General features: G+C 40.2%; 1 protein-coding gene across 1 annotated transcript in view; it reads right to left on the bottom strand.

Moving 5' to 3' along the window:
* The window catches only part of LOC108754816, a 48,924-nt gene that overhangs the window by 27,237 nt on the left and 5,994 nt on the right, over positions 1-15,693 (bottom strand). The window contains exon 3 of the mRNA XM_018497441.1: positions 11,777-12,047. Within this exon, the coding sequence (XP_018352943.1) occupies positions 11,777-12,047 (271 nt within the window). The remainder of the gene's footprint in view (positions 1-11,776; positions 12,048-15,693) is intronic.

The following is a 15,693-nucleotide window of genomic DNA, read 5'->3' as shown; positions in this document are numbered from 1 at the left end:
TCTTGTTTGTTATTCGGGATCTCTACGTTATCATCTCGGCCTAATTGTTTTACAAGGCAAATCGAATAAGTGATGTTCGACTTCTGTGAAGGCAAAAATGGAGGGCAATGCGGTTAATGCGACGATGATGTATTGCATCGTGTAAGTAAAAAATAAGCTAGTTCAATTGGGAGTCGTTGTCGTCAATGGATTGCCACTCGCATATATCGCAATGTAAAGATTTTTAGCCACTCAGAAAGTTTTTTGATGAAGACGTATTTTTTAGACAAAATATATAATATATATAAATTATATATTATATATTTTTATTGCACCTAATCGTATCTATTTATGTCTAAAAAATACGTCTTCATCAAAAAACTTTCTGAGTGGCTAAAAATCTTTACATTGCGATATATGCGAGTGGCAATCCATTGACGACAACGACTCCCAATTGAACTAGCTTATTTTTTACTTACACGATGCAATACATCATCGTCGCATTAACCGCATTGCCCTCCATTTTTGCCTTCACAGAAGTCGAACATCACTTATTCGATTTGCCTTGTAAAACAATTAGGCCGAGATGATAACGTAGAGATCCCGAATAACAAACAAGAATAGAGACATAATTAAGACAGCTGATACCGAGAAAAGTTTATCTTTCTCAACTACATCTCTTTATACACTTTTTATGTTATCGAAATCACGTATCTAATTCATAATTCTGAAGAAGAAAAAGATAAGAAACAAAACTGCGTAGATTCAATGAGGCAAACATGAAAGATTTATAACTCTCGAATTTAAATACTAAATTTAAACTTCCAAGATTAAACAACGACCTGTCCAACAACGAAAGCTACAACGATTCCGCACCGCTAATTGTTGCGCAGGTTCCATCCATGTATTATCCCCCTCCTCCGATCAGCCACCGGTTGCTAGGATTTTTTTCACGACTCTCGTGCGTAAACAACTAGCAGGGTAGCATACGCACCCTGCTGGATTCCACGGTCCTTCGGGAGTCACACATTCGGCCGGCTGGCAGAGGGAGATAGAGAGCGAGCGGCCGGGGGTAAAGCAAACGAAGCGGATGCAAAGCCAGGGAGAAGGACGAAGAGGCTCGTCGATGTGAGAGGGAGAATGAGAGAACGAAGGGGAAGCGAAAGGGTGCGTGCGCGGCACATGCGTAAGACTGCCACGTCCTAGCGTCCTGCTCTCCTGGTCGCCGGGGTCCTACAAAAGCCCTTATTTGGGTCACGGGGCATTTCGAGGGTCCGGGACAGGAGGCGAGACACCTTCCTGTCGCTTCTGCTGTCCGGTCAGCGAAAATAAGGCGACAGGTATCGGACAAAGGACCTCATTTGCATATTTTTCGGCAAGATAGAGTCGAGCCGAGGCGACGACCGAATAGGCGTTCCGCGACGTGGCCAAGAACCGACACAACGCGGCTACTCAGCGCCGGGATATGCGCTCCTGATACGAGAGACGTCTATTAGGCCTATAAATTATCCACTGCATCGATCCAGAGAGCAATATTACGACAGGCTCGAGGCGGTGGCTGATGAAAAAGGCGCACAGCGGTAGGTGTAATCGGGTCAACGGAGTATATGTGCTTATAGATGATAAAAAGAAATGAATCGCATTGTATCACGATTGGGAATTGTTAATTAACAAATTCACATCTAGAATAATAGACACTTCATTCGCCTTATGAAAGATGATTTTAATCGTGATTTAGAATCATTTCGAGCGTTTTTCTGATCCGCATCTCTCATATGTCTTTAAACCTATTATTCTGAATAAGAATTTTATGTATTATAAGATTTATATTTCGCGTATATATGTATAATTTAGGGAATAGAGAAGGTACTGCTATTCGTTCATTGAAATATACACGAAACCTTTGTTTATATTTTAAGTTTATGAGATATCATTTCACAATAATATTTCATATGTAATTATGAATTTATAAATCCAGCTGAGTGAGTTAATCAGTCGATTATGAATTATGAAAAACGAAAGCATGCTCTAAATTGAAACGGCAAACAAATGGTTGCGAAATGTGTATAGTTGAATCCATTAGCTAGTTGAAGAAAATAAAATAGCTGAATATTTATAAATCTGACAGAGATTTAAGGCCTCCTGAGTAGTCGCGGCCGCTATGTTGGAATCGTGACGTTAGAAGAAATGACACGTAAATTTATGCTGTAAACCATTTGTAAATAAAGCCAATTTGGATAAATCTGAATGACGAGAATACTTTAAAATATCTGTAAAAATTGGTAGAAATTGTTCTTTTCTTTCTTAATAGTCAGTAAAAGGGAGGTAAAGTTAGCCTAATTTCGGGCAGAAACACACGATTTAAACAGCTGTTGAAATGAATGAAATATACGCTTTTACGTATCAAATTCCAGGATAACTATAGTTTCTGGCCATTTTTAGGACTTTCATAAGTACGAGACACATCAAATTTTCACAATTAAGCAAATAATAACGAAACATGCGACATGCAGCACAAATTTCGTTGTCAAAACGTCACTTTTTCACGTCTGTAAGTTCAGCCACTTATCATAGCAAGGCGCTGTAACACACTCACAAGCATGAGTAGTCCATGTCATGTGCTCGCTTTCGGTGCGCCGAAAGCACATGTATATGGGCTTGTGTTTGTGTGTGTGTGATTACCGATTTTGCCACATTTCGCCAAATCGCCGATTGATTTTAAATCGCATGCTGACTACTCAGGAGTCTTAAATACTTCTGATGTAATCATAAATATAATTAAACTGTAAATAAATTAGACATCCAAGAGAAATGAATTCCTTCATTAACAATATTTGGGTGTGTCCAAATTTGTCCAGTTTTGAAATAAAAATTCAAGAAACAAGAAATCTTAGAAACAAATTTTAAAAACAATATTTACACACTATTGTATGTAAAAACAAATTATATTTCTTAATATTTATAATATATTATAAATATTTCAATTTTTAATGCATCATAAATATTTTTATGGAGACAATCATATTAAGAACGTATTTTATAAAAGGACTTTTCGCGGCTGTAAGTTTTTGCTATGATATTATAAACTTTTTCTTATTCTTCGATAAAACTATATTTTGCGCTGCAGCATTGTTTGATAATTTTAACAAAATTTAACATTTTCGTTACAACTTATTTTAAATTTGTGTACATTCCAGTATCTTCATAAATCTAAAAGTAAAATAGGCATCACAACAACAAAATATGGGCACCATCGCAAAAAGCGATATCGCCGTTTGCACATTTAGCAGAGCAACGCTATATACTAATGTAAGTGATCGATAAGAGAACGGATGGGCGTTTAGGAAGGTAAAAAAGGGTAGTGGATGACCCTTGGGCAACAGGAACGCAGGATCTTGCGAAAAGGAGAGCCCGGGGGCTCGTGGCCGCGTTTTAGGAGTCTGGAAAACCGGGAATCCAAAAATCCGCAAGTAACAGGCCTTCATATCTCGCGTCGCGAGCGCGGCAGCCGTACTTTTGCGCCTTCTGCGAGCCTGATTGCCGCCTCAGCTCCTTATCCCAATTCCCTTGCGCGGGATAACGCGGTCCGATCCGATTTTATGATCCTGCGCCTAATGCAGAATCCTCACGCGACGAAACTTGGCGGCGCGCGTCCTTGAACGAACGGAAACTCGAGGAGCCACGTGTGCCTCCTTCTTTCGCGTATCCTCGCACGTAGAGCAACAGGCTAACGCCTGCTTCTTCGATAGCACGCACAAAGGATCTGCACGTGTCTGTGATCCTCCTCGATACCTCCTGCTATCCTGGCCCACGAAACTCGCTGCAATAATCTCCTGGGAAGTTTCTATCCCGATCAAGGAGATAAACGTTGGCGGGGTCGCGAAACACGATAATCTCCTTTATTCGAAGGACGAGATCTGAAGAGAGGACCAAATTTATCCCGCGTACACGTGCGATCGTTTGATCTAATTTTCGTTTCCAGATAACGTCGTGCTAATGCAATGGTATTATTAAGGAGAGTACGCAAGCAAGGAAATTAGACCGTGATTCAATTTCAAGAAATTAACCTAGAAATCAATCTAGAAATGTTTCTCTATTACAAATCAGACTTCTTCTTCTTCTTATATAAAAGTGGATTTCTTTAATAAAAAAATATTATTTAATATTATTCATGTTAATTATCAGTGTATCTATTATACTGATAATAAGAGGGATATATGCATACGCGATGTACGCAAATAATCGAGCTTCCTCGAAAAATTCGCTTGAAAATTTCATACGTTCCTTTTTCAAAGCAAAGGATTACGAATTAATGTCGTTTTATTGATACGTGAATCGTTAATTCCGAATTCTCGACGTGACCCGTTATTTCTATGTTCAACACGAATTTTCGGCTTGTCGTTACATATAATTTATTTGCCGCTGTAGCGTTGTACGTATAATCCGGGATTAAGCGACAGCGGCGTGGTGATAATCAGAATTTTGTTAATAGTACTGCAAAAGGCTCAAAGCCAGCGGACCTTGATATTACTTGGCGGTGATAAAGCGCCGCAATCCCAAAATTCCACTGTATCTTTATTATACAAGGACTTTGGGAATCCGAGTGGGAAATGTTGAAAAGTCACGTGACACACGGCGAAGACGTTAAATCTTTTTTATGAATCATTTATTACAGCGTATTCGGCATTACGTAATCCAAGGTCACAATCCGCAGATTTATCGCCGGAGACGCCACGAGGTTTTAGACTCTTTAATCCCAAGGTGCGCCGCAGAGACAAAATAGCGGGATTATACAAATCCTCGCGTCGCTTAATCCAGGATTAAGATTATGGTCATAGACCGACGACCCCTCGTATCTTTCGGAATTTTTCTCCCATGAAGGGGAATACCGGTTGAAGATCGCGTGAAGCGCCATATGCGTCGTTCCGAATTTTTAAGATAAAATATTTCCGCAGGCATGTGTGTGGGTAGCGCGTATGGAAAACAAAAAGTACACGAGATATAAATCGTCTCGCGAACGTAAATGCATTGTCGTTAAGTTCACATGGAAAGTTTCTGTAATAATAATACTGTACGTCTGTGAATGTTAAAATCAGACTGCAACTAATTGCGACAATTTCCGTCTTTTTAATTTGTATCGTCAATTTATATTCACTGTAAGCTCATCGCATTTAAAATAGTGCACCATTTACAGAAAGTCTATTTACATTTCAAATCGCAGTGCTTTGTTATTAACAGCTGATTTCTTTCAAGAAAATCAGAGATGGTATCATCTCAATTGCGTTTAACAGACAGCCAATCGATATTGTCCTTTATACTATCAAAGTTGCTGCAAACATTTCTACGTTGGTAAAAGAAGAAATCTTTATTACTTTCAGCACTACAAGCCAAGAAGGGCACTCGGTTTACGTTTTTTTTATTTACGTTATCCTTACTGCGTTATCCTTACTTAATATATAAGATAGATTTATCAGCTAAAAAGGAATAGCATATTGTGCGCGACGGTAAGTGGCTTTACTCCGAAACAACGGGTCCAAGTTCGATGTATTCTGTAAAATTGACAATTTTTCCGGTATCCTCGACGCATTACCTCGCGATTCGTCTGTGACGCAGCTCCGGACCGGTTTCACCAAATGCCGTCGACCGACATCGTCACCGCGTTTTCCCGTCGTTCTTCGTCCATCATTCGCGCGACAAAGCGCGCCTTGTTCCAGATCTCTTTCGTGCCGACCAATATCTCGCCGATGCAGCTCGACGTTACTCGCGAGCGCGTACGAGCACGCGTATATACTACGTACGTACGTACACACACACACACACACACACACACACACACACACACACACACACACACACACACACACACACACACACACGCACGCACGCACGCACGCACACACGCACACACACATACACAAACATGCTAACACACAGGCACAATATCTTTCGAATCGTTCGTAGAATTCCCGTCGTATCAGGACGGGATGTAAAGCTTCCTGGGGGATGAGCCGCTTAGCCTCTAAACCTTGTGTGCTCTGCCATAGTCCTCCCGCCGTCACCCCCCCCCCTCCGCCCCCTGGCAGCCTCTCGACCGCCCTTTTGTACGAGCCATCATCCACGGTACGCGTATGAGTGAGCGCGTATACGTGTGCACGCATACGGGACAGAAAGCGGGCCGTATACGCGGCCTTGCACGGGGATTATCCGGGCTCTGTATTCGTGGGGATTATCTTTGGGCGCCGCGTGTACGTGTGCGAGCCGCGTTGTGTGTGTGTGTGCGCGGCCAAATCCTTTAGTGGCTCCGGTTCGGTTCCCTCTCTCCCTTCCTCTTTCGTGTATGTGTGTCAGGCGCAAGGGTGCAACATACACACGCATACACACACGTTTGCACTTGCGTCACCGAGTTTGACCGACCTGCACGTATGCGCTCGCGTTCGCGCCCGCGCGCTCGATTGCGCCCGTGTGCGTACGCGCGTACACGTGAGACTGGGATTAATCCGGGATTATTGGTCGTGTGTGCGCCGCCCGCCGTCCAAATCCAAAATCCAACGCACACAACTCAGCTAATCCTAACCCACCCCCTTATCACCCTCTCTCGCCTGCACCTCGCCGCCCTCACCTCACCTCGCCGCGCTTCTCTCACTCTCAGCGTACTCCTGTGTGTTCTCCACCGACAATTCGGAGCGTTGTCTATAGGGTGTGCCTGGAAATTCTGGCGTCCGCCAGTGCCCCCATTTTTGCCTATCCGCTTAAAGTACCGATTTTCGAGCGCGACGTCGATCGATATTAAAGCCGTATCGAGATTAATCAAGGATTTTTGTGAATTTACCGATCAATTTTGTCTCTAGTAAAAATAAAATAGAACATTGATGTTCGTTAAATTGTCAACAGGGTATAAATTTAGTCAGAATATGAAGATGTCCAATCACGACGATTCAATTTTATATCAAAATTTCATAGACGTTTTATTGCATCAATCGACACCTTCCATATCCTGCGTAGTATTGTTTAAAACGAATATTTGCGATATCGGAAATATTTGTTGACAGAGAATGAAAATGTTACGTAGAAAGCTTGGCTCGTACTCAGCTTTAAAGATTTTGAAAGAAATTTTAAAGAAATTGTAAGATCGAGATTATAAAAATCAGGATAACAATAGACGTTGATTTACAACGTTTATGTGGGACATATCTATTATTATCTAAGATACCGATGACATCACGAATAATGCGTGACTCAGACACAGAAGAGATTTAATTGTAAGTGATTTTTAAGTAAGGTGTGTGTGTGTGTGTGTGTGTGTGTGTGTTTAAAGCTTCGTTGCATCCGCAATTACATTACAATCTTCATTACTTAGATCGCATCACGACAAATAGTTAACTCATTATGTTAAAATGTTAATTATCAGAATAGAAATTTTTACTTTTAAAATTAAATTTCGATCAATATTTATGTATTCAAATGTGAACAGAAGTTCGTCTCGAAACTGGTTTTAGCAGCATATTCATTAAAAAGGACTATTCGCTCCAAAAATTGCTAAAAAAAATTATATCCGTAAAAACAGAAGAGCTATTAAATATAAAAGTGTGCACGGTACGTTTTATATACCTACACCTCACAAAAGTAGGAATAGGAAATTAAATAAAATTATAAGATATACTTTGTAATTCTAAAAAAGAAGCAATTTGTAATTGGAATGCAGCGTGAATAGTATTTTTACGGATATTACAAGAACTGCTTTACTTTGTCGATAGCCTTTGCATCGGTAAGAATTAGACTTTGTAATGTCTTGTAAGGATTTGCGTTCGGTATGCTAAATGTAGGACAGAACTCAAATGTAAGAATAGTAAAAATAAAGACGTATATGCGCACACGCATTTCTGTACATGTGAGAAATAACCATTCGCAATATGGTCCACGATTGCTCTCTACGAGTTATGATATCGATTTTGCCTTTGGCTTAACGCGTGGTCAGGTTGAAAGCTAGAACGTATACAGGGCGGCTATAAAAGAATCATTCCTGAATCGCGAGAGAAATGAGGGAAGATAACAATTTTTTTTATGCTACAATTCATATACATTAATATTGCTCTAAAATACAGAAAATTTGATACAATATAAAAGTTTTTATATGAAATTTTCTATTATACATATATTAGATGTTTTTAGAAGCCAGTGATATTACTATTTTATTTTGTTTCAATACAATTTGATTAATCGATGCGTCTTTGCTGTATTCTATAAAGCTTTCTTATATTTTCTTCCTTTGTTATTTTTATATTCTGCTAAAGAAAAATATATAATTTTATTACACGTGTATTCACAAACAAAATATATTTCTAAGCTTTTGTAATTAAATGCGCCTTCGTGTTAAAATATTCTCCGTAATTTATAAACTCAATTCATGCTGTGAAAAATACATGAATTCGTTAAACATTATCTCATTCATTATGACATTATTATTTATACTTCGCGATATCCCGGTTATTTATAATATAAATAATAGAACGACTTCCGAAAATTAAAACTACACTGTTTTTTTTTTTTACAAGCGCAAAGCGAAGGGTAGTTACATTTGAATTAAACTGCGCGCTGAATTTATACAAAGCCTCCGATCGTTTTTTGAGTTTGTACGTGAAATACTCATTGTAAGTCTTTCCCAACAGAATATATTTTCTGATCGGGTTTTGCATCGCAAGTTTGGGGATTACTAAATCAAAACTTTTATGCTCCGGGAGCTGCGGATCGTTCTGTCCACTGACTGAGAACGTAAATAGAGAATTCAAAGGCAACTCGTCACAAAAGATGCCTCGTCTCTTGGGAGGGAGTATCGCGTAGGGTTAAATGGCGTAACGAGCCCGATCGTATGGCGCAAGACGCCATGGTGAATGTTCGCAGGTCGCCTAGCCGCATAGCTAGGGATTTGAATTTAATCCGGATTAGTTCGTAAGGGTCACAATATCCTCCCCTCTGACTGCACCTCGTCGCAGTTCATCCCACCGTTCGTGCACACGGATGCGCGCATATAGACGTCCAGGTAAATCCGTACGGAACACACGCGGACGATTATCCTAATTCCGAGCTGACGCTTACGGCTCGCGGACTAAAAGGGAACAAACGATCTCATCTTTCCAGCTCATCTTTGATGTATGCCGACGCGAAATCACTTCTCGATAAAAAAAAAATAAAAAAACGATGCCAGCTCTCTTATTTTTGGATGTATTTATTTCTAATTTCTTGTACAAATAATTTTTATGAAATTGAGAAACTAACATTATTGTAATTATTAAAAATTATACAATCTATTTGTGCGAGCCAGTTTTCAAAATTTAATGTTATTGCATTATGCAATAATAAATATTATATTAAATATTTTATACTGTCGCTTATTGCACGATTGTTGGAAATAAGTAGGTCGTACTTTTAGAAATTTGAAAAATAAAAAAAAAAGTCTCGACTGAGGAAAGGTGGAGATAAGAAATGTAGAAAAGGAGCTGAGAGGGAGGGAGGGGGAAGATTAAGTGTGACGCACGGAGATTTAAGGAGGATCTTCGAGATCCGTAGATTTAGGAAGTGCGTGCTTCTGTCCACCCGCATCCCCCATCGCATCTCGTACCACCCTTTTCTCCTCGTCTAGGTCGGGGCTGGAAAAGCAAATATGTACTCTAGCTCCCTGCATTCCTGCACGCCTTCGAAATGCCGAAGTACAGAATATCTACTCTCTTAAGAACACCGATTCCTCCCTCCGAAAGTTAGCCTGAGAAAAAAATTGTAGGATATAATTTGACAACTTAATATGATATATACGATACAATTTCTTCCCTTCCTTTCTTGGATCTTTTTTCGTAGTGATTTTTATTGCGTGAAAGAATCAAGTAAAAAAAATGATAAAAATAGAGAAATGTATAAATATATATATTTAATGGAAAGTTTTATAAATTAGACAAATATTTAATTATAGTCACTTCTTTGATTTTGTATGCAAACTGCGATTAACGTTCTCTACTCTGTAGCAACTTTGTCTATTTTTTGCGGAAAATGCTATAATACATACGTAAAAAAATACTAGATATTGCACTGAAAAAAAGATTGGCTGCTGTGCAGCAAATTAGGTGATAAAATATGGCGTAGTATTTTTAATTGGCTGCAGCAGCCAATTTTTAGTTGCTATCGGAATCTTATACTGATACATTGCAGATAGGCTAACGCAATCAAAAATTGATTGTTGCGACCAATTAAAAATGCTATGCCATCTAATTTGTTGCAGCAACCTTTTTTTTTTTAGTATGTTAATATTCTATTTTTAAAACAAAAAGATCTAAATTAAAAAAAAATATTTTTAAAGTAGTAAGTTATATTATTATCGATCGTTAAATAAAATTGAGTAGATTTACAGACACACATATATATATGTTTCTATTACAATACTTGGAGATAAGATAATTCAATAATAATTTAAATTCAAGAAAATATGTTTAATTAATTTGCTATCGGATGTTTCATTCAGCAATAAACGTGCCGTAAATATATGTTCGCTATGCTTATAATATTTAATTCTTTCTTTAAATGTTGCCATTTACGAATTTTGGGGTCGTATAAAATTAGAATGTTAAGTATCACGGGCTCCGTTTATACAGCGTTTAATTCTCATTGCAAACGGACGCGTGTAAATTGTTTCCACCGCATTATCGAGGATCAAGGAAATTCCGCCGATAGTCTATCTCGTTTACGAGCTTTAACGATCCCTCTCGCGCGACCTCCATCGAGTACGTACGTCTTCGTCATTCTCAACGGAAGCGGACTTTATGACGCGACATGGCAACTGAGTTTCTGGATTGCCTCGAATAAAAGTGGAGCATTTCGAGCAGACTCTTTGTATTATTTGCAATATTATTGAACAACAATTTTTCGCAATAGATAAATAAATAATGATAGCATTCTAACACTAGCATTATCTATAAATTACTTATAATATTATTTCTACCATAAGTAGAGTTATATTAAATGTTATCCCTTTTTTAAATGAATATTATTAAGTTGGACAAACAATATTACATAATTTTGGAGTAAAAAAATAAATAAAATAAAATCGAGAGCATGAAATGATTCAAACTTAAAACTTATCGTTTCCCCGTTTGCTCTCTTATTTATTACACAAGAGCTATATCGGCCTTCGCCGGACGTGAGACGGTGACGGCGATTAACGCCGCTTCCGTTTGTATAGAATGCATTAATGGACGTGACATAGGTGCATCGTTACCGTGTTTTCCTCATCGCCGTCACACGAGTTATCCCAACCGAGTTACGCGTTGTAAAGACGTTAAAGCTGTTTTCGCACGACCCGATCTTTCGTAAAAGGTGACTTAATTCGCCCGGCAAATCGACGATTTACGATCGCGGGAAAGCACCCTGCACAAGCCACCACATCCGAGATGCAACCCAAGGTAATGGGGTGTGTACAGATGCACTCGCGTAGGGACAAGACGGTAAGGAACGGGACGATACGAAATACAAGAGTTCAAATACGTTCAAATAACCGTAGAGAACTTCTTCATTATTATATTATTTTGCGATATTCTTAAATTAAAAAATTCATCAAAATTATTTAAAATATATTTATAACATAAAAATAAATAGTATCAACTGTCAATTGTATAATGTTGAATGAAATCATCAAACTTTGTCAAAATAAAAAATATATAATAATTGCTATAGTAACATGCTTAGTATTTTTAAAAAATCATGATTTATCATTATTAAACGGACAATGAAATATAAATGGGAAAGAAATATTTACCTGTACTGGAAGCAGATTTGCTGAGATCGAAGCCTTCCTGCTTGGGACTGGCGTTGATTTCTTGCTTTGGGTGCTGGTTGTGCGCGGAGAACGGTGTCTGGGGTGTACCGAGAGGTGTTTGCGATTGCAACGGATGTACCGATGGGTGCTGAGGTGCGTTCTGCGGCTGAGACTGCTGGGACTGATGAGACTGAGGACTCCTCGGTAACGAGGACACGCTGCTCGGTCTCGATGGTGGCGAGGCTTTGTGCGTCAACGCCAACGCTTGGCTCTGCAATCACCAGAGGAAATTCACTTTAAAAAAATTTATTTTTTTGAACAATAAATACAATGTCAATGCAATAACGGATGATAATGTCTATGTACGATTATTGTCGTATACATTATCGAAATGCGGTATATTTATTTTGTCAACGAGGAGAAATGGGGAAAAGTGATCTCATTTAAAAGAAGATGAGAATATTATACAGAGAAATTCGATAAGCTCTACATTGCAAAATATAAAAATCTTTTTACGTATCAAGAGGACGCGAAAGAAAGTTTAATACCGGGAAGCATGATATGTACATTTTTACGCTTATTACTCAGGCAACAAGTTCTTCCCCAGCTCCCGTATTGTTCCTGGCAAAGTTTCACAGCGAAAATATTTTCTGCGTACAAGAGCACGTTATGTAAATTATTGTGATGTTTATTTCATCGCTCGTTTGTGTATAATCCAGCGAGAGTGCGGTAATCGCCGCGGGGTAATACAAATCCTTTGCTGTCCTTAATCTCTGAAGACAAAATTCCCTGGCACATCATGCTTCTAACGGTCGCATGACTTTTTTACGGGTACGATTACCTATTATAAAAATTTCTACAGCAAAACGTAGCTCCTATTAATCTTTAAAATATAAAAAGTATTATCATAAATCATCGTTGTGTATCCATAAATCATGTTATTTGTCCGTATCATCTTAATTTTCACAAGCTGAGAATTTTATCAATAAATTTTTAATATATTATAATGATAATATATATTGCACGAATTAAATGTAATATTGTATCCTTGCCAAAATGCGCCCGCGCGCAATAAAGGATCGCCTAGAATCTGCTTCTAAAAAGAAAAAAAGAGATAACTCGCGCGCGAATTAACTATGCACGATTGGAGGCAATCTAACGATTAAAAAAGCCTTCGGCGGCAATTCACGGTGGGAGCGTCGCCTAAACGCGGTCAAATCTACGACGTTTCGGTCGGGCCGAGCGAGCCGGATGATCTAAGCGTCGTCGACGATGAAATCTGAGCACGTGCTCAATTCCGAGCGGCGACCAGGCTAAGGCATAAGCGCGGACTTAGATTTATGTATGAGTGAACTGAACTTAACACTAACGGCTAAGCCGTCCACGGTGTCAACTGGGGTCAACTGGGCCCAGAATGCGACAATCCTACACCACCGCAACCGCTGCCGCTGCCGCCGCCGCCGCCGTCGCCGTCGCCATCACCGATGTGCGAAATGCACCGCGGAGCGATGATTTTCGTCTGGAAACTGGATCGTCGATGACGCCTCCGTGGAATACGGAGCGTCAAGCGGTAGAACGAGCCGAGATACGAGAGGCGGCGTATAATCTTCCATGATCCTTCGCGACTTCCTGCCGCGTTCGTGTTCGCTCGCAATCAGCAATTTTCGCGAGTATTTAGTCTCCTTATTTAATTACAAAATTATGAAATTTAATCAGCCGGCACTCACGCGCGCGTCGCACAAGGCAGTCTTGAAAAATCGACGATGAGCGTCGTATTAATTGCTCCTCGAAAATGATCATCCCGACGTTCTTAACCGAACAGATTGCACAAAACTTTATCGTCTTTTTATATTTATGTAAATTAACTCTATCAAGTCGCGATTAAACTTCAATCTTTCTTATTTTTTTTCTGAATAACGAATCTTTTACTCGCGCATCTTTACTCGTAGGAAATATTAACACATAGATAGAAATATATACGTAATCATTGAAGTGAAACCGAAAGAAAAAGAAGAATTTCTTCTTCCATCTAGGTTTTAATATCTTTGTACATGACGCTTCTCTCATCGATCTAACGATCGGTTGCAAGGGATCGACCGGATGATTTTTTCGCTTGCCCGGACTGTACCGAGGTACCAGCTACTGTTTCGGGAGCTCTTCGAGGTATGCACTCGCAAAAAACACGTCAGACCGCTGAAGACCCGGGCCTGGAACGGGAGTAAGCGAGAAGAAGACGATGAAGAAGAGGAAGGAAGTGGTGAAGGAGGGAGCGGAGAAGCGGGATGCCTGAAGGTGCCGAAGTGAGCGAGAAAGAGAGATAAGGGCCAGCCGGCATCATTGATGGCGAAGAGAGACGAGCGGGAGCAACGAGGGGCCCCGAGGGTTCACGCAAGAATTGGAAGAGGACAGAGAGGATCCTCGGTTTCCACGCGAGGAATGAAGACGAACGCGAGACCGAAAGCGGGAACGTGTAAGAAGGGGCAACAGGTGGATGGGGTTAGCGGCTTATCCAGCTAACGCCCCAAGTGATATCGCGGTAACTCTGCTGTGTGACGTGCGAGGGGTTACGACGTTGTTGTCGTAAAATCAGGAATTTCGGTTCGTTCATCGATCCGGCTTTCGCCGTGGTTGAGAATTCGCCTCCCGTGGAATCGGGAATCGCGCTGGGAAGGCCGAGCCCAGCGTCAGGTCCAAGAAACGTCCGGCGCGAGAAACACCTCTGAAAATTCGCTCACTTGACCGATCCAAATTGCTTCTCGTTAGATATCGTTAATTGCGCGACAATTAATTGTGATAAACCAGATGGACCAACATAAACGATTTAGTAGATAGATGAAATTGAAGTAAAGTCGGAAGAGCGTAAAAAGTTTGTAATAATTGCCGAAATATTTTTTGGTATCGCGTTATGTAATGTTATGTAAAGGCCTCATTAAATATTAGTAAAACAAGAATAATTGCTCGAGCTGAATGAGAGAGACTATAATAAAATTCAAGTACATACGTCTCTCGTACTGCTCGCGAAATATTGTCAACGCGAAAGACGACAAATTCTGCGAGGATTCGTCCAATTTGTGCGAGCCAGCGTGGATTTGGAAACAAACGTGCTCTTCTCCCCGTGTCCTAATTGTGTGTGACGACGGTAAAAATGGAAAAGAATAAATAATTAAACGTGAAGCGCGAGCGCGATATCGCCACGAACGACGAGTTCGGCAGGCGGTTTATCAACGGATCAGCTTATCTACCGGGTGTAACGGAGATACGCAGCGATGGCGTTTCCTGCTAGTGTTTCCCGTTAATGCGATAACCTTAATCGTTGACCGTGCACAGGATTCTCGTGGACCCGCGAGAGATTCTGAACGGAATTAACCGCGACGGAACGGTGGCGGAATCACCACGCGCGCGCGCGCGCGCGCGCTTCGAATCGTCCGCACGAAACGAACTTACGTAAGACCGAATCACGATGACAATCTTTAATGTTCGACCAATTGAACGCGTGGTCCTTTTCGGAGTATGTCTTACGTCAGCGGCATCGTTCCTCATGTGGCCAATTCTATTCATCGAAATAAAAAAAAAAAAAAAAAGAAAAGAGAGAACACTCGATGACGATATCGCCCCTTTGCACGAGGATCCTTTCTTCTCGTCTCGTCACAATTTCTACGACGATGTTCGATGCGCGTGAATTATCAGCGCTTGTCTCGCTTGTCTTCATTAATTCTACGAATGCTGCATTAACGCGCGTCATGAAAAATCGCGCTTCACGCCGTGAGCGATACGTTGCAGCGATACGTTCTCGGAGGATATGAGATCAGTTTAGGATGAGTTCATTCTCAAACGGAAGCTGCATTTTCAAACGGGAATAATGAAAGTAACTCGAAAACAGCTACCGATTGGAAATTCTTTTAAAATCTGTAATTTTA

This window comes from Trachymyrmex septentrionalis, unplaced genomic scaffold, assembly GCF_001594115.1.
Source record: "Trachymyrmex septentrionalis isolate Tsep2-gDNA-1 unplaced genomic scaffold, Tsep1.0 scaffold121, whole genome shotgun sequence".
NCBI classification, from domain to species: domain Eukaryota; kingdom Metazoa; phylum Arthropoda; class Insecta; order Hymenoptera; family Formicidae; genus Trachymyrmex; species Trachymyrmex septentrionalis.
Note: the sequence above shows the minus strand (reverse complement) of the source record. Positions and strands in the feature narration are given on the sequence as shown.